Raw genomic sequence first — 19,425 nt, 5'->3', positions numbered from 1 at the left:
GTCGATTAGGTCCCTAAGATTCCCCCCGACCCAGACACACAGTAGGAAGGCATTTTATAAAATCCTTTATTTTATGAGTGGCAATCCTCAACTCCCCACCCAACACATAAACACATATACCCATCTAGTCTTTGTTTTCAACAAATTTCCAAAACTGGCCACATGTCAATCTGACTCACACAGAAAATAAACAAGAGGGGCCCATCACATATGCCAAGTTATCAATACTCCTTTCACCATTTCTGCTCAATCTAGAAGATTCAGCTTGGAATTATTTTAAGATTTTATGTTATTTGCAATATTATGGAAAAGTAAGTTACCAACATTCACAAGGTGATAAGCTGCAAAGAACAAGTTTGTTTTCCTTTTTAAATTTAGAATCTTGTTTACAACACATTAGCATTATTAACAGAAAAAACAACCATTTACATAGTAACTCAAAAACCAGCCACTTAAGAAAATAATGTAGTAATCAACCACTACCAGAGAAAATAGGTCCTCTCATTTGATTTTACTGGTAAGCCCAGCTGTTTTCTGAACTTTGTGAGAGTCTCTGTCCTGAATATGGTAAAGCATTCAAGTAAAAGGTAGGGAGTTATAAGTGTGAGATTCTGAGGGATTCTGCCTCAAAGAAGGTTCAGGAATAGCCACAGTCCTCCAGTTTACTCTAACATTGAGATGTTCCTGGGATGACCAGCATAGTTTCCTTTTGAGGAGTTTTCACAATTCATCAGCCTCAGGATTCAGGTTTTATAAGACATTCTTCCACATTAAAAAGAAAGACTCTGTCCCATAGAAATAAGTTTCTCATCGCTTCTCCAGCTTCTTGTACTTGGCTTCTGTGAGGGATGAGGGAGAGTTACATCTTTTAAAACTGGCTCTTACAAAGACAGTTTTTAGTTAGCATTTCCAGTCAAGTTAAAAAAATACGTATTATATTGCTAAAAATCTATTAGCTTCTATCTCATCATCTGTCCAAACATACAGATCATTGATCTGTAGAACTTGGAATAAGAATTCAAGCACAGACACTCAGAATCGAGAGCCTAACACAGGTCCACAAAGTCCTAACCCTGTCAACAGCATCTGCTTAAACAGCTCCACCAGGATGGGGCAGATCTGTCACTTGACCTATCGGGAGCCTTACTGAAAAACTGCCTCTCTCAGCACTGTCCCAGGTGCCCTCTGGAACCAGACTGGAACCCTCAGGAAGCATAAATGTATGCTTCCTCTTTTATGTTCTTATCCTTACACCTTACTCCAGTAAAGCAATTTTGAAAGATACAGAGATTTAAAAGGCCATCAAATAAGCCTCTTACTGTGACATCTCATTTTTCTATTAAAACCATGAAAGCACCTGGTTTCACAATTTTAACAGAAAAAGGGACTCTGTCACAAATGGTTACTGTGAACCAAGATACCTTCTACATGGTAAGGTTACCCCTGCCTTCTACACAGTAAGGTTCACAGTAATCATTGGCTACATGTAACTGTAGAAAATAAAACTGATTGTTAATCACCACCCATATCAAACCCCAGCCTACTATAAACTACTCTCTTGAAGTAATCAGCCCTTGTTAAATGATGAAAATAAAATAATCTATAAATGTTATCTAGGACAAAAACAAACTCAGGCCAGATGTGATGGCTCAGGCCTGTGATTCCAGCTACTTGAGAGGCTGAGGTGGGAGGACTGCTTGAGGCCATGAGTTTGAGACCAGCCTGGGCAACACAGCAAGGCCTTGTTTCAAAAACAAATTTTTTAAAGTAGCTGGATGCGATGGTGCACACCTGTAGTCCCAGCTACTCAGGAGGCTGAGGCAGGAGGATCACTAGAGCCCAGGAGTTCAAGGCTACAGTGAGCTATGATCACGCCACTGCACCCTAGCCTGGGTGACACAGCAAGGCCTCATCTCTTATAAAAACAAAACAAAACAAGACAACAACAAGAAAACAAAAACCACTAAATTCTTTACTTTTAACCATGTATGTAAGAGCCAGAGCCAGTTAGTAAGCCACAAGCACTAAAAGTACCAGTTTCTTCCTCAAAGGAAAAGTGATCTTTCAAGAAAATCCTCAACTGACTATTTGTTTAAGACATATTTATCTACATTATTAAAGGTGCTTCTGCCTTCTCAACTATAAATAAGAACTTGAGCTTTGTAAGCAAACAGACCTGCTTAGAAATATGGCTCTTACACGTACTGGCTTTGTGTCCTTAAGCAACTACTCATCCCCTTAAACCAGTTTCCTTGCCTACAAAATGGGATAAAAATCATGTACTTAAGCCAGACGTGGTGGCTCATGCCTGTAATCCCAGCACTTTGGGAGGCTGAGGTAGGCATATCACGAGGTCAGGAGTTCAAGACCAGCCTGGCCAACATGGTGAAACCCCGTCTCTACTAAAAGTACAAAAAACAAAACAAAACAAAAATCATGTACTCACCTCACAGATTATTGGGAAGATAAAACACACAATACAGGCCAGGTCGAGGTAGGCAGATCACCTGAGCTTGGGAGATCGAGACCAGCCTGACAACATGGAGAAACCCCGTCTCTACTAAAAATACAAAATTAGCCGGGCATGGTGGCATGCCTGTAATCCCAGCTACTTGGCGGGGCTGAGGCAGGAGAATCACTTGAACCCAGGAGGTGGAGGTTGCGGTGAGCCGAGATCGCACCATTGCACTCCAGCTTCGGTAACAAGAACGAAACCCGTCTCAAAAAAAACAAAACAAAAAATAAACATAATACACGTAAAGCACTAAGAATAGTGCCTGATATATCATTAAGTAATCGGGAAATGTTTTTATTAATATAATAATAAATTACTAAGGTTTTGTGAAGATTAATAGATCACTGCAGGCACGCCATAAATGTTAACTATTACGTTTACTAAGGACATGCTGGCCAAGAGGCACTCTTTATTATATCAAAACAAAAATAAAAATGGTTACCCAGTTTTTTTGAATATGCATCCAACTTGTAAGCTGCCTGCTCAAGAGCTGCTACCTGCTCTTCAATGACATTGATCTGATCCAGATAAGGCTGTAGTCCAGCATCTTTAAAAACAAAGAAAAAACTCATGTTTATATGGTTTTATCAACAAGGAATATAGGACAAGAGTGGAAAAGTAATAATGCTAGTGTCTCTCCAGCTATGCTAAGACAGATTAGGTGGAGTGACATGATTCTGACTACTAGCAGGGCAGGTACTTTAGAAGACAGTAGCTAGTTGGTCAGCCTCAACTGTGGCCCAGACTTAGTGTCTCTCATCTACTAATTTTCCATTCTTTTTAATTTCTTGCTCCTCGAGCAATCTTTCCATTGCTGATTCTGTTTCTTGGGTACTCCCATACCAAGAAAGAGCACCCTAGAGACAAGGAACGCAAAAATAATAAGTCAATGGAAAAAATATATTCAATTACTCTAAATTAGTGTTTTCCATTATAGAGTTTTTGGTTTTCTGCTTATAGAGTAATCCTTTATGGATTTGTAAATCAGTTCATTAGAATCTGGCCACCCCTCCTTCGCCCCCTCCCTTCCAGGAATAAACTGATAAAATCAAGATTTAGAAGCAAAAATAACCATACCAACAAAACATGCTCATCCTCAGAATGGAAGAGATTCATCTTAAATTTGGAATTCATTTTTAGAAAACAAGCTCCCACGAGACAAGGATGTCATGTTCCCTCCTTTTCTCCATGGCCCCAAGCACAAAAGAACATTAAATACAAACATGTTTAATTAAAAAATATTATTACTTACATTTCTGGTTTAAGTCTTTTAAATTCCTACTAATGTTTATAGCAATATCTTTCATTTCAAGATACTTCAAACTGGTGAGTTTATTCATATTTTCCAGGAGCTTATAGTCTTCACTGGTGGCTTGAAAATTAAACAGAAGACATAATGCCTTTAAGATTTGTCTTAGATCATTAGAATGTGGAAGTATAGGCTAAGTGGTAGTTCAAGGCAGGACCAAGGAAGTGTCAATGGAGTGGGCCACTTTTGATCTATGACATTTATAACTCAGCCTATGTACTCTGAAAGTCTCAGTAGAAATTCAGGCAACAATCAGAAAATTATTTAAACCAAACAAGATCCAGAAGGTTCAGGATCATGGTTACAAAGGGAAATAATAAACTCATGTCCTAAGAAAAGGGAGGTAAAATAGTCTTGGTACTTCTACAGCATGAAAACATTTAACATACATACATATAATATACATACTATCAGGCCGGGTGCAGTGGCTCATGCCTGTAATCCCAGCACTTTGGGAGGCCAAGGTGGGTGATCACAAGGTCAGGAGTTCAAGGCCAACCTGGCCAAGATAGTGAAACCCCATCTCTACTAAAAATACAAAAAAATTAGCCAGGCGTGGTGGCAGGCACCTGTAATCTCAGCTACTCAGGAGGCTGAGGCAGAGAACTGCTTGAATTCGGGAGGCGAAGGTTGCAGTGAGCCGAGATCGCACCACTGCACTCCAGCCTGGGCGAGAGAGTGAGACTCCATCTCAAAAAAAAAAAAAAAAATTTATATACACACACACACACACACACACAATCAGCTAGGACCTCACTACTTCTTAGTTAACTCATTTATTACCATGTATAATTCTATATTGCATTTTATGCAGTGACATTTCCAAACCATCTGTCTGCTTCTCATATCCTCAGTTCTTTCCCTATCCCCATTCAAAGCAAATGGCCTCTACTCCAACTTTCCCAAGGCCAAGTCTATAAACATAAGCTGCTTCAACCTCTCTGCCTTACTTCTTTTGTTTTTTGTTTTTCTCTCTGCCTTACTTCTAAACTTCTCTGGATCTTAATATCTTCCCAAGAGGCAGAAGTGTTTCTATTCTTGCCAAGACAGCCCCCTCCTCTTGTGGCCTTGATCCCAAACACTTCTACTTCTTCAGGGCCTCTCTTCAATCATCTCCTTTCACTTGCACTTCCAAATTCTCCCTCTCTCCTGGCACCTTCCTCTCTATATAGCAATATATTCAGATTTCCTCCAGCTCAAAAGCACTCTCTCTATTCTGCTACACCTATATCATTTGCTCAGTAAAGCAAAGGAGCTTCGCTGCTCAACAATTTGAAAAAGTAGCTGACACTCACTACATCCTCTTCCTTAACATTTACTTGCATATACCCTTGCAGTCTGGTCTTTGGCCCTACCATCCAGAGATCACATGCTCCAAGGTCATCAGTGCCCTGCTAACCACCAAATCCATGGCATTTGCCCAGTTCTTATCCTCTTAAACCTCTCATTGTCTTGGACATTACTGATCTTTCTCTTTGAGAAATACTCATTTCTTTTGGCTGCTATAGCATTGTACTACACCGATTTTCTAATCTCTAACTGCTCTTCTTAGATTTCTATGCCAGATCCTTTCTTATCAGACCCCCTTAACTATCAGTGCTCAGCTTTTTCTCAGCTGTAACACATAACTGATGTTTATGTGGGTAGCATATACCTATGGGTATTTCCAGGATTATGCTAGAAACTAGCATAGTTTAAGAGGAAATATCAATTTACTCTTAAATTCAATAAAGCATTTGTACAAGAATAACAATCATAGAAAAAGAACAATTTGCTTAAAATTAATTATATAATAAATCATTTGGAAACCTAGGTATGTTAAGTGTTATTAAAAACAAATTAAGTGCACCATATACACATTCCCTGACATTTTAGCCTAGGCTCTCTTACCTACTTCTAAGCTCTTCCTTGGCAATCTCATCCTGCACAGCCTCCAATGGCACCACTAAGAAAGTGACTCTGAAATCTGTTTCTTGTGCTCTGATCAGCCTCTGAGCTCTGGAATCCAATGTATAAGTCACCTGAGTTCCCTAGTTACATCAACAAGCAGTCAACCCAAAACCGAAAATATTTTCACACTAAACATGGTTCCTCTTTCCAGCTATTTTGGCTGATGGCACCACCCAGGCTTAAAACCTCAGATACATCTTGGTCTGCTTCCATCCCTCAGTATCTACTTAATCAAGTCCTATACAGTCCACTTCTGTAATGTTCTTGCACCCATGCTCTCCTTTCCGTTCCTTTTACCACCACTCTGCCTCAGATCGTCATTACTTTTCTTTTATTATTATTAGATTACTTGGAGCATGTAACCTCTGGATGGTAGGGGAAAAGACAAGACTACAAGGATGGAGTCGTGCTATGTTGCCCAGGCTGGTCTTGAACTACTGGCCTCAAGCAATCCTCCTGTCTCCCAAAGTGCTAGGATTACAGGCATGAGCCACGGTGCCTGGTCCTCTATTACTTTTCATCTGAATTATTGCTCATCTCTCTCTGTTCTCTCTCCCCCATATCTATACTCTCACATTTATACGGCTATCAAATTAGTCTCTCTAAAACAAAGGTCACGGCTAGGCATTGCACCTCACACCTGTAATCCCAGCACTTTGGGAGGCCAAGGTGGGCGGATCACTTGAGGTCAGGAGTTCGAGTCCAGCCTGGCCAACATGGAGAAACCCCATCTCTACTAAAAATACAAAAAAATTAGCCAGGCATGGTGGCATGTGCCTATAATCCCAGCTACTCGGGAGGCTGGGACAGGAAAATTGCTTGAACCGGGGAGACAGAGGTTGCAGTGAGCAGGGACTGTGCCACTGCATTCCAGCCTGGGCAACAAGAGTGAAAAACTCCATCTAAATAAAATAAAATAAAACAGGGGTGATGTATTCAAATACCTAGAAGCCAGCAAGATAATGTAAATGAGTAAAGTAAGCCAAGTGTTTGCACATTAAATGCATAAGAAAATTATTCACTTTCACGAAGAGATATGCTTCCCCTTACTTCTTGGAATATGTGGTCCTCTTTGCCAATCATTTGCTTTGCCAGTTTTGACAGAGGCATTGGTATAGAAAACCATTTCTGTACTGCTACTAATAAAAATAACAGTGATCAATGGCACTTGACACTAGCTCTCAGTTTCTCAGGGGAGAAAACAGGAAGTAGTAAGGACAAATTAGATAGCACTAGTCCTTTTAAAAGAGGCAGCTGCTCAGCTCTAGTCAATTATAGTTGAAAGAATGTAGGGGCTAGTAGTGCCAAATCTTTGGAATTGTTAAAGGGAAGCCAAAGGTCTACATTTTGTTACCTGGTTTCTCTTGCTCAAAATAACAAACAAATAAATAATCAGGCTGACAACTTACAGAGTCACAGCTGGGCACAGTGGCTCACACCTGTAATCCCAGCATCTTGGGAAGCTGAGGCGTCAGGATCACTTGAGGCCATTAGTTTAAGACCAGCTTGGGCAACGGAGCAGACCTCATCTCTATTATTTATTTATTTAGGACAGAGTCTCCCTCCGTTGCCCAGGCTGGAGTGCAATGGCACGATCACAGCTCACTATAACCTCCACCTCTCTGGTTCAAGTGATTCTCCCACGTCAGCCTCCCAAGTAGCTGGGATTACAGGCGTGCACCACCACACCTGGCTAATTTTTACATTTTTATAGAGGCAGGGTTTCGCCATGTTGACCAGACTGGTCTGGAACTCCTGACCTCAGGTGATCCACCCACCTCGGCCTCCTGAAGTGCTGGGATTACAGGAGTGAGCCACCGTGCCTGGTCATATTTTTAAAAATAACAATAATAATAATAATAATAATAAAAGAAAAGTAATGAAGATATCAGGAAGAGTGGTGGTAAAAGGAATGGAAAGGAGAGCATGGGAGCAAGAACATTACAGAAGTGGAATTTACAGGACTTGTTCAAGTAGATATTGAGGGATGGAAGCAGACTAAGACTGGATACCAGGCTTAAAACCAAAATAGATGGAAAGAGGATCACTTGAGCTCAGGAGTTCAAGACCAGCCCAGGCAACATAGTGAGACCCTGTCTCTTAAAAACAGAAAAAGAAAAAAAATTACAGATTCACAATGCTACTGTTCTGTATCAAGCCTTTTCTCATAGATTCTCATTCACAAATTTAGCTTACAGTAATTTTCTGGAGAAGTGAAACAATTTAATAAATGTTTTTGAGATGCTGTACTGGCCCAGACTTCACTTTCTTTCTCTTTTTTCTTTTCTTTTTTTTTTTTTTTGAGATGGAGTCTCACTCTGTCACACAGGCTGGAGTGCAAGTGGCACGATCTCAGTTCACTGCAACCTGCAACCTCCACCTCCTGGGTTCAAGTGATTTTCCTGCCTCAGCACCCCCAGTAGCTGGGATTACAGGCACCTGCCAACATGGCCAGCTAACTTTTGTACTTTTAGTGGAGACAGGATTTCGCCATTTTGCCCAGGCTGGTCTCAAACTCCTGACCTCAAGTGATCCACCAGCCTCGGCTTTCCAAATGCTGAGATTAAAGGTGTGAGCCACCGCGCCCGGTCCATACTTCACTTTCTGATCCTCCTCCACACATAGGTCATGTGTCCACTGGGAAACGATCAAACACTAGTCCTGTCCCAAAGGGTGGGTTATCAAATCCTCAGACCACCTTAATAGGTCCCTAAATCTGCAGGTCATTCCTCGTTCCTCATCACCCTTTATCCCAGTAAACACATCTGCTTTAGCCAAACACACTGCTTGCACATACCACGTCATTCACTAGTTGTATCATCTCCTCCTTTTCCACCAACAATTCCCTTTACAACTCTGCTCAAAATACACTTTCCCCAAGGAAGCACTTCTTGATTAATGTTGCTGGATATTAATTCTTTTTTGTTATTGTTTTCTCATTAGTCTATGTTACAGAGGCCTGCAGAGTTGTATTCTCTTTCTCTCCCATTCGTGACGTCCCCAAACTTCCAAGAGGCCTGTCTCAGGGAATGCAGGGTAGGAACGGAGGTGCAGACTGATGCTGTTAACCATCTCCCAGGCCCCTCGGGCCAAACCGCACCCCAATCAACCCAGACCCAGCCTTACCCGTCAGTTCCCCAGTGAGGTAAGTGGCCATTTTGGAGAACATGTCCCGGCAGAGCTCAGTGATGTCAGCTTCAGCAGGCTCCTTTGCTTCCTCAGCTGTCTCCACGGCGGCATCGTCTGGGCCAAGGGAGAATGACTAAGTGTCCCGCCTACACCCGGTGCTAATCCAGCCAAAACTGCCTGTTGCGACATCCCTCCACTTGCCTTCATTCCATCAAGTCGGCTCCATTCTCCATCTGCCATAATTTCAAGTCCTTCACGGCGTCCCTGCCCATCTGACACACCAATTCGCCTCCCTCGCACAGCCCCTCGCCGATACCCGGCACCCCTGCTAAACCATCCCAGTCACCCTGACAGGACAAACACTTGCGCGCAGAGACAAGTGCACTCCTCCCACCAGCCCGTTCCTGCCAGGTGAGCCAACCACACACTCAACCTCGCCCTCCCGAGATGGAGCCCCAGGCCCCCCACCGGACGCTTCCTCCTCATCCATTCCGGGTACCTCTGGTGGGCTCATCACGCCGGGTAGCCAGTACGCCCTCGGCTGCAGCCGCCATGGCTGACCCTGCGCTGTTTCCGGGCCGGGGTGCTGCGCATGCGCACTGGGTGTGCCCCGCCCACCCGGCCGGCCCTGTAGTCCTGCGCCTCGCAGTCCAGTCCAGCCTCAGGTCTATGACATAGCAAAGGGTGATTCCGGAGCCGAAACTGAAGCTACGCCAGGCTGTTGTGAATCGATCCACTGCCAACAGTCGCGACGTCTGGGACTGAGGGCTGGCTCATCCCTACAGTCACACCCTGGAGGGATCACTCGTCTTGTACCACTTATGACCCGTCTGGGAATAGTCAACCCTGTTTGTGGCCTGCTGAGCAAAACCAGTAAAGACAGGTTGCCCCCTCCCATGACACTCCGCACTGGAGTTAGTCATCAAAAGATGGCTCAGGAAATCCAAAGTTTTACAGGTTGTCTCGTCCACGCTTTGGGGAAACCTTCAGGCATTAATTCCTGGTCCTAAATACTCTCCCTCCCAATGTCCTGGGTTAACACCAACTCACTGGCCCCTATTTCTTAAAACTGCAGACAGGCATCTACTTCTCTTCAGTTGATACAGCCTTTCTTGAAGAAAGTTTGGACTGTAACTTTTTTAGGGCTGAGGATACACTCTGGTTATCTTAATTGCATTTAAACTGTTTCACAAGCCTCCTAGGTGTACAGAGTACTTAATAGGATGGGAGAACAGGAGTGAGTGAAAGAGGTAGATGAGAAGAAGTGACTGGGGAGCAATCGAAGGTGCAAAATGAGGAGGGATAAAGGCCACAGAAGAAGGGAGAGGAGATATTCAGCAGGCCTCAGGCAGGCTCCTGGACACCCAAAATCTTGGTGTAGGAGTTTCTTATCTTATCCCTGGTTATCCTCCATCTGCACCCTCTCACCCCACCCCGATGCCAGTACACCATATACATACACACACACACACCAGCTACCCCTTATCCTCAGCCCTCCTACCCTGACTGTCTCCACTCTGAGGACTGAGTCTCACTTGTCACCTGTCCTCACTTTTCCCATGGTGCAACCATAGTAGCCACTATTTCAAGCCATTCCTGTGAACCAGCAGTTCTTTTTTTTGAAACAGAGTCTCGCTCTGTCACCCAGGCTGGAGTAAAGTAGCGCAATCTCGGCTTGGCTCACTGCAACCTCCACCTTCAAAGTTCAAACAATTCTCATGCCTCAGCCTCCCAAGTAGCTGGGATTACAGGCACGTGCCACCACACCCAGCTAATTTGTTTGTGTTTTTAGTAAAGACAGGGTTTCAGTATTTTGCCCAGGCTTGTCTGGAACTTCTGGCCTCAAGTGATCCACCCATCTCAGCCTGCCAAAGTGTGGAGATTACAAGCGTGAGCCACCGTGCTGGGCCTAGAAGTTCTTATTTCAGGATTCCTGTGGTAGCCCAGCTCCTTCACATCACTGCACCTACTCTATACCTCCTAGAGAGCATGAACTATTCCAGCCCAGGCACATGGATGGCCCACAATTTCAGCCTTTTTTCCTTCTATAATACCAGAAGCAAATGCAAACTTCTAGTTTTCCTAAGGAGTTTTATTGATAGCCACCATGGAAACCCACATGGTCTTATGGAAGAATAATGTCAGAACCCACCACATATTAATTCAAAGATCTCTGAATCCTGAGGTCATTTCCTTGCCTGATTCCCTTCAGGCTCCATTTTTATCTCCTGGTTAAAGCCCACTCAGTTCCCAGGCTCAGTGGACCAGGAGGCAGCCTCTTGCAGAAGATCCTTCATAGCCTTTGCTCCAGGAGTGCCTCACACTTAATTCCTCTGCAACATTGGAATCTCACCACGTGAGAGTCTCCTGTCCTCTAAGGCTTCCTCTCTCTTTTATAGGGAACCTCTATAGGGGAAAACGAGAAACCCATGGGTGCTAGTAACAGATCTTGGGATGCACAAAGGATAAGAATAAGATTCACTGGGAAGTAGGAAGACATGTAGATACTGCCTACTGTCTTGGTTTCTACCTTTTTCACAAACCATGGCTATCCAGGTGCTTAGGAAAAGCCATTACCCTCCCTCCCTTTATCCTGTTTGCTAATTTCTTTTTTTTTTTTAATTAACACACAGAGCTAAGTACACAGGGAGTAAAAGGCCCAGTGGAAGATGTTATTTCACAGAGCTATGTGGCGACACACAGAAACACTGAGTCACAAGCCTAAGCATGATGCCCACCATACACACAAACATTGGCTCAAAAGGCCAGATTCTGGGTGGGGCTCAGCAGCAGCCATGATAGGACCTGTTGTCCTAGAAGTGCAGGGGATGTGGTGAGGGGGCCTGTGGGGAGGCAGAGGGAGGGGAGCCTGCTGTCTGATGCTTTAGGCCCCCTTCCTCACTACTCTCCTGCCCACCCTGGATTCCCCAGGGGTCTGGGGTCATAGCTGGGGCTGGCTGCAGGTGCTTCCAAATAGCTTGTTCCTCCTGTTGGAAGAAGAAAGGGACAAATCATTTGAAGAAATAGTTTGTGTACCACTTTTCTTTTCTCTGTATCTGATTCCAGAGAACTCAGACTGCTATAGACTGTTTGCATCCCTCCCAAATTCATCCGTTGAAATTGTAACCCTCAATGTGATAGTATTAGGAGGTGGGACCTTTGGGAGGGGATTAGATAGTGAGTATGCAGCACATATGAATGGGCTCATGCCTATAATCCCAGCATTTTGGGAGGCCGAAGTGGGTGGATCACCCGAGGTCAGAAGTTCGAGACCAGCCTGACCAACATGGAGAAACCCCATCTCTACTAAAAATACAAAATTAGCTGGGCATGGTGGCGCATGCCTGTAATCCCAGCAACTTGGGAGGCTGAGGCAGGAGAATCACTTGAACTCAGGAGGCGGAGGTTGCATTGAGCCAAGATCGTGCCATTGCACTCCAGCCTGGCCAACAAGAGCAAAACTCCATCTCAAAAAATGATAATAAATAAAATAAAATAAAATAATAAAATAAAAGACTTCACTTACTCCTTCTACCATGAAAGGGCACAGCAAGAAGACAGCTGTCTATGAATAAGGAAGTGGACCCTCAACAAATACTGAATCTACTGGCATCTTGATCTTAGACTTCCCAGCCTCCCAAACTGAGGAACAAACCTGTGTTGCTTATAAGCCACCCAATCTATGATAATGTATTATATCAGCCCAAACAGACTGACACAGACCATCTCAGAGTGGCCAAGGCAGCCCTTAGGCCAGGGCAAGCAACTTCCAGGCCTTATCTCCATGACCCATCTCTGCTGATAGGCTGACCACTATAAACATGTTTCCCCAGGAGCCTGAAAACATAGGTCTTTCAAAAATACTCTTGCCCCACCCACTGAGTGGAAAAGATGGCAGAGTTCAGCTGTGAAGAACAGGTGAAGGGCCACTCACCACGCCTGGGGAGGGAACCAGCCACCCCTTCATCTCCAGCATTTTCAACTTTGAGCCGACAGCATCAACCTGGGACACTACTCCTTCCAGCACAGTCTCCAGCTGCAGAACTCTCCTTGTGAGCCTGTGCGGCATTTGAGAGAGACTAATGGAGCAGAAATCTGTGTCTGGGGACTGGATGTCTAAAGAGGCAGGGTTCACAGAAGGACATGTGTCCGGATTGGAACAGGAAGGGAAGACCCAGCCTTGCAGGCCGAATTAAAGGGGAGAAGAGGTTCTCCCTGGGGTAGGACAGAGAATTGGAAAGTTGTGGGAAAAAGTACAAGGTAGGGTATCATAATAGAAGTGTTGCCAGCCCTGAGCCAGCCCTTCTTGGCTGCACATACATGTAGAATTCTTCTCCTGAAACCCAGCCTCCTGCTTTGGCAGCCTCTGGACCAGACTCGCCTTGTGGGGTGCTCACAACGGATCGGCCTAGTTTCTCAATCTCAGTGTTGAGGGCCACCTGCTCAGGAAGTCAGAGGTTAGAGGGGAGGAGATAACTCTGGGAAGCCATCAGCTCCTGTTCTATCACCCCCTCTACCAGGATCTCAGGATCAAGCCTCAGGTTCTAGTTCTTGCTATTACCCTTCCCTCCCAGACTCTGGAGACAATAGGGTCAGGGTGGTGGTGCCGGACCAACCTCTGGAGGAGTCACCTCTCAAAGAAAACACAAGATCCTAGAAGCCTTGATGGATGAGGCGTTTACTAGAGGCCAACTCATTTTAGCAGAGGAGGGACACTACCAGTATTCTTGGCACTTTCTAGACTGCTGTCACCCTGCCTTTGACTTTTTTTGGTCTACACTGGATTGGGATGGAGCAGGCAGACTAGGGACAGTCACGAATCCGAGTTTGAAAATTCCCAGAAGAAAGTAAGTCCTCTGAGGGAATTATCAGTGATTCTTGGGCAATTGGTCATTTTTCCCTGAGCCTGTATTTTAGAGCATGGTTCTCAACCTTGGCTATGTACTGGAATCACCTAGAGAGTTTTTAAATGTACTGATGTCTGGGCCCCACACCCAGAGATTCTGGTTTAATTGGTCTAGAGTGTGTGTCCTGAGTATGAAGATTTTTAAAGTCCCCCCAGGGTATTCTTATGTGCAGCAGTTTGGGAACTACTATTCTAGAGAGATCTTTACTGTCTATGGGAGAGTTTTCAGGTTGGGTTTGTGTTCTAGGTGTGTTGGGGGAAGGGGAGGGTGAGCTATTTCCTTACACTGTCTCTTCACCCATCAACCCAGCTCACCCTCTCTTCCTCCAGGTCCTGTCGCATTTGTTCCTGTTCCTTCTCATCCAGAATACGATTCCCATCTCTGTCAAACTTGGTGAAGGTGGCCGTGAGCTCAGTGATTTCATGCTCTGCGTGTCCCAGTCTGAGAAAAGGATGATGAAATGATTTCTGCCCAGCTCTGGCTGTGACCTCTCAGTTATGGACTTCCTCACTCTTTTGCTTGACTCTGGCAAAAGTTTTGCTTTCTGGAAAAGAAGATTCTCCAAAGTCTAGCAATCTTACCCCCAAGAAAACACTTGGTTCTATTTCTTCTTCCTCTCCTGACTCCTGCTCACTAGGTTCAGGGCCTCATGAGCTTCTACAGGGATTATTGCAAAATCTGTTTGTCTCTAAATAGCCTGCTATCCCCCAGCTTTCCCTTTACTCCCTATCCCTGAAATTCATCGTCCATAATACAACTAAAGTAATTAACCTTTCTAATATGCAGGTCTAAAAATGTCCCTTTTTGAAATCCCTTCTGCCACCCTATTCTTTTGGCAGAGTGGTAGTGTGGCCTTTCTCAGTGTGGCTCTTGCCTGTTTCTCTCGTCTCATCTCCTGCTATGACCACCCCCTGTCCCTGCCCCTTGATTTAATACCTTAGCAATGCTCAACTACTTATTCCTCCTGTGTATGTTGCTTGGTTTCAGACCTCTATGCTTTCATATGTGTTTTCATCTCTTCTTGGAACAGCCTTCCTCTGCTTGTCCACTTGTGAGCTATCCATCCTCCAATACCCTATTTAGACATTACCTCTTCCAGGAAGCCTTCCCTTAAGCTCAGAGATAGAATTGATCACCCTCTACTCCTAGTCACTTCTGTTGAACTTCTTCTGTGATTCAGTTTATTTGCAAGTCTATGAGTTCTTAGGAAACAAAGACTTTGTCCCATTTAATTATGTTGTCTCCTAATCCCAGCACTTTGGGAGGCTGAGGTAGGTGGATCACTTGAGGCCAGGAGTTTGAGACGAGCCTGGCCAACATGGCAAAATCCCATCTCTACTAAAAATACAAAAATTAGCTGGGCGTCCTGGCACATGATCGTAGTCCCAGCTACTCAGGAGGCTGAGGCATGAGAATCGCTTGACCCCGGGAAAGCTGAGGTTGCAGTGAGCCAAGATTGTGCAACTGCACTCCAGCCTGGGCAACAGAGCAAGACTCTGTCTCAAAAATAAATAAATAAATAAAATAAAATAAAATTAGGTTGTCTATTAGTGCCTGATCTGCAGCTGGTGCTCACAATGTATTTGTTCAGTGTGTATTAATATGTTTGACTGGGAATCAGGGAATGAATAGCTAAAGGAATAGATGAGTGTTCGTGGGGAAGCATAGAACAAAAATCAGAGTTTTGTGGGAGTGGGGTGTGTATTCAATGATTAGGGAATTATTACATTGGTTCCTAAGAGTTGTTCAACAAGATCCAGGATGTTATAGAACATGGTCAGAGATCTTTAAACCAAGGGCACAGTTCTGAAGGTCAGGAGCAGAGACCTACGGGCACATAACTGAAGCCTGCAAGTCAAGATCAGAGGCCCCTAAACCAAAACCAAAGGCTTATAGGCAAATGAAGTATGGTTGAGGGTTGAGGACTCAAGAGACTGGTATTAGAGAAGGCTGGGGCTCTGGTTGCTCACTCTCTTAAGGTGTTGGTGAAATCCTCAAACTGGATCTCCTGCTCCCCACCCTGCAGGACCTTCTGCACATCCGAAACCCTCTCCTTTCTCAGACGCAGTCTTAGCAGGGTCTTGTTGTAGCCCTGAAAGGGAAAGGAAGTAGACACAAGTTCTCACAAGCTGCTCACACATCCCTGGCCCCCAGCCCCACTCATAGTATGCCAGGCTTCCAAGGATAAATTAAATGCACATGAGGGCACAGGCACCTCAGTCAGTCAGGAACAGACCAGGACACAGAGCCTTAGACTGTGGCACTGATGGAAATGTGTAGCTCAAGGAGACTGAGCAGTCACCTGTTTCAGGAGGTCAGAAAGTTGCAGCTCATCCTTCTGTCCAGCCAGCTCCTCCTTGACCTCTGAATATGTGTCATTGATGATGGCCAGGAACATGTTCTGGAAAATAAAGTGGGGACCTGGGTCCTCACCTCCAGACCCACTGGAAGGATTGAGCCCACTGACCCCATTAATGTCCAAGGCTCGTGTTCCAAAGGAGTCAGTGCTCTCAATCCCAGCTCGGCAGCCCACCAATCCCTGCCTCTCAGGGTCCCCAGAGCCCAGCCTTTCAGCACAGTTCTGTTAGAGATGGATCATGCTTCTTGACCAAACTGGTGTCCTCACTCTCAGTTGCTGCAGTAGCCTTTCTGACCACAGAGATACCCTAACATATGCCGCAGACCTCCTTCGTATAAGGGCCCATCAATCATTGGAACTAGAAGCTTTTCAGGGTGAGACTACAATTATGATCTCTTTACCATCTACCCCCCAATCCATAAATCCATATCTGTATCCCCATCCATTGAACAAATAAAGAAAATTACCGGCCTTGTTAGTAAGAATAAAATCCAAGAGCTGGGCACAGTGGCCTTCACCTGTAATCCAGCACTTTGGGAGGCCAAGGCAGGCAGATTGCTTGAGTCCAGGAGTTAGAGACCAGCCTGGGCAACATAGCAAAACCCTGTCTCTACAAAAAATACAAAAATTAGCTGGGTGTGGTGGCTCCCGACCATGCCAGTGGTCCTATCTACTCAGGAAGCTAAGGTGGGAGGATAGTTTGAGCTCGGGAGGTAGAGGTTGCAGTGAGCTAAGATTGCACTACTGCACTCCAGCCTGGGTGACAGAGTGAGACCCTGTCTAAAATAAATAAATTAATTAATTAAAATCCAGATTGTTCCTGGTTGGCAGGGAGAGAGAACTACCAAGTAGTGGCAGTAGAAACCAGCATGAGATCCCCAGAAGAAGGGGAGTCTTGGAGGACAGTCATAGAAGCTTCCAGGTGCAGCTACTACTCCTCATGAGGCACTTTTCTCCCTTTTTCATCCTTGGAGAATGAGGGTTTGATTTTACTGAGGGAGTCTGCAGGTTCCCTTATACTCTGCAAACCTGCAAACTGGTTAATACTACATTAACCATCTCTCAGAAGATCCAGACATCTGCCCCCGCTCCCCCAACTCACTCTCCATCCTTGATTTAAGGAACTTATCAATCTTGAGTGAGGGACATACTGGGACAAAAACTCCACCCTGCAGGCTCTCTATGTCCCCACCCCTCAGAGAGACCCTCACCAGGAGCACGAAGAAGACGAAGAAGACATAGGTGACAAAGTAGGCAGGGCCCAGGATGCGGTTGGCATTGTCGATAGCATTGTAGTCAAAGTCCCCGAGGATTATCCGGAACTGAGTGAAACTGAGAGACCAGGTCTGGGCTTTACCCAGAGCCTAATAAACACCCCCTATCCCACTTTCCTAACCACAGACAGACCCCTCACCACACGTCCACCCCAATCTGATAGACACAGAGCAGGGTGCTTAGATTATTTGAACACACACACACCAGGGCTTCCGGAGACGCTCACACAGATGCTTTAAACGCAGACATGCCCACATGCACATACTCATCTTCCCCAAGGATACATACATGGAGCTGGAGGGTGAGGGGCCAGGGAGGAGTGAAGGAGTGAAGGGGGCAGGACACACACATGCACTTGATGAAAGTGCTAAAGTTTTCCACTTGGGTCCCGAAAAGCAGGTAGCCGAGTTGGGCATAGGCGAAGAAAACAATGAAGAACATGACGGCGAAGCCCAGGATGTCCTTGGCACAGCGAGCCAGCGTGGAGGAGAGCTGGGTCATGGTTTTGTTGAAGCTGATGTACTTGAATATCTGGAAGGACCATGTTGAACCAAGGCATGAAGAAGGAAAAGGGAAAAGTGTTGAAAAGACCATGCCAAGGGCCTATGGAAGCCACAGGAGTTGCCAAGCCAGACAAAGAAAATGAGACACATATTGAAGAAGGGAGAATGACACAAAAATTAGCTGGACGTGGTGGCACACACCTGTAATTCCAGCTACTTGGGAGGCTGAGGCAGAGAATCACTTGAACCTGAGAGGTGGAAGTTGCAGTGAGCTGAGATTGCACCACTGCACTCTAGAGAGACTCTGTCTTTAAAAAAAAAAAAAAAAAAAAAAAAAAGCCAGGCATGGTGGCTCACTTCTGCAATCCCAGCACTTTGGGAGGCTGAGGGTGGCGGATCACCTGAGGTCAGGAGTTCGAGACCAGCCTGGCCAAAGAGGTGAAACCTCGTCTCTACAAAAAAATACACAAATTAGCCAGGCATGGTGGTAGGCGCCTGTAGTCCCAGATACTCAGGAGGCTGAGGCAGGAGAATCACTTGAACTCAGGAGGCAGAGGTTGCAGTGAGCCGAGATTGTGCCACTTCACTCCAGCCTGGGCAATAGAGCGAGACTCCATCTCAAAAAGAGAAAAAAAAGAAGAAGAAGGAGAAAAGAAGGGAGAATGAGCATGCCTTGAAGCAAAGCTGGGTGTGGGAGTCCCAGGTACCTTGATCCAGGCGAAGAAGAGGTTGACAGCATTCATGTTGTTGTACTGTGTCTGCCAGAAGGCGAGGAACTCAAAGTCTGCATATGTGTTTGGCTGCTGCAGGAGCTTCCCCATGAGCCGATTCACCTCGAGGGTTCGGAATATGTGGAAGCCCACAGCCACAATGGAGAGCTGTCACACAGGGGTCATGGGGGTGTCAGAGAAGGCAAGGGGATCTCAAGGGAAGTTCCAAGGTGAGGCCCCAAGGAAGAGCCAGGGTAGGTAAGACAGGTGAGAAAAAAGCCTTCCTTGCTGACTTGTTCACTATCTCAGGTTCAAATAGAACTGGGTAGGATGACTGGGGAGCATCTTAAGTGTTCTAAAGCCCAAGAGAAGGGTTTGGGGTCAGTGGTAAATATTAATACATAGATTGTAAAGGGCTGTAGGGAACTGGAACCAGTCATTTCCTTCCGCTCCCACCACTTCCAAGCTTTGGTCAGGAAATGAATGTGTCCTGTTAATAGGAGGGAGATGAAGATGAAGGGGCAGAATATTTGAATAGAAGACAAAAGGCATGGGTTTCCACAGAACAGGTCATAAAAGACAAGGAAGGAACAGCATATAGTAAAAAAAAAAAAAAAAATGAGCAGGGCTCAGATAATGGGTGAGGAGGAGAGGAGATGTGAGAGACAGGCTTTCCCAAGGGCTGAGACAGGGGAACATCTCCATCTCACTTAGGGAGCTGTTAAATGATGATTTAACCAAAAGTCAGAAAGAGGGCTTAGGGCTCCA

The 19,425-nt window shown here is 45.2% G+C and overlaps 2 protein-coding genes across 6 annotated transcripts in view; both read right to left on the bottom strand.

Annotated features, from left to right (window-relative positions):
• Positions 1 to 50: 50 nt before the first annotated feature.
• Positions 51 to 9,504, bottom strand: BLOC1S2 (biogenesis of lysosomal organelles complex 1 subunit 2). 4 transcript variants are annotated; one of them, XM_023206421.2, is made up of 5 exons: positions 9,403 to 9,504; positions 8,901 to 9,017; positions 3,768 to 3,887; positions 2,958 to 3,062; positions 51 to 839 (listed from the first exon to the last, which is right to left on the bottom strand). In XM_023206421.2, the coding sequence occupies exons 1-5, from the start codon at positions 9,455 to 9,457 to the stop codon at positions 808 to 810; spliced, it is 429 nt and encodes a 142-aa protein (XP_023062189.1). In that variant the 5' UTR covers positions 9,458 to 9,504; the 3' UTR covers positions 51 to 807. The 4 variants fall into 4 exon arrangements, with proteins under 4 accessions (XP_023062189.1, XP_023062190.1, XP_023062191.1 ...); XM_023206422.2 differs by lacking the exon at positions 9,403 to 9,504 and adding an exon at positions 9,372 to 9,392; XM_023206423.2 differs by lacking the exon at positions 9,403 to 9,504 and adding an exon at positions 9,105 to 9,221.
• A 1,476-nt stretch (positions 9,505 to 10,980) lies between these two features.
• Positions 10,981 to 19,425, bottom strand: part of PKD2L1 (polycystin 2 like 1, transient receptor potential cation channel) — a 42,765-nt gene continuing 34,320 nt past the window's right edge. For both annotated transcript variants that reach the window (XM_023206425.3, XM_023206426.3), the window contains exons 7-16: positions 18,655 to 18,825; positions 17,794 to 17,975; positions 17,381 to 17,501; positions 16,113 to 16,211; positions 15,781 to 15,902; positions 14,125 to 14,251; positions 13,224 to 13,342; positions 12,838 to 12,961; positions 11,806 to 11,890; positions 10,981 to 11,309 (exon numbers count right to left, since the gene is read on the bottom strand). In XM_023206425.3, the coding sequence (XP_023062193.2) occupies positions 11,278 to 11,309; positions 11,806 to 11,890; positions 12,838 to 12,961; positions 13,224 to 13,342; positions 14,125 to 14,251; positions 15,781 to 15,902; positions 16,113 to 16,211; positions 17,381 to 17,501; positions 17,794 to 17,975; positions 18,655 to 18,825 (1,182 nt within the window). In that variant the 3' untranslated portion in view covers positions 10,981 to 11,277. The remainder of the gene's footprint in view (positions 11,310 to 11,805; positions 11,891 to 12,837; positions 12,962 to 13,223; positions 13,343 to 14,124; positions 14,252 to 15,780; positions 15,903 to 16,112; positions 16,212 to 17,380; positions 17,502 to 17,793; positions 17,976 to 18,654; positions 18,826 to 19,425) is intronic.

This window comes from Piliocolobus tephrosceles, chromosome 9 (genome assembly GCF_002776525.5).
Source record: "Piliocolobus tephrosceles isolate RC106 chromosome 9, ASM277652v3, whole genome shotgun sequence".
NCBI classification, from domain to species: domain Eukaryota; kingdom Metazoa; phylum Chordata; class Mammalia; order Primates; family Cercopithecidae; genus Piliocolobus; species Piliocolobus tephrosceles.
The sequence above is the reverse complement of the archived record's forward strand: the minus strand, read 5'-3'. Positions and strand labels throughout refer to the sequence as shown.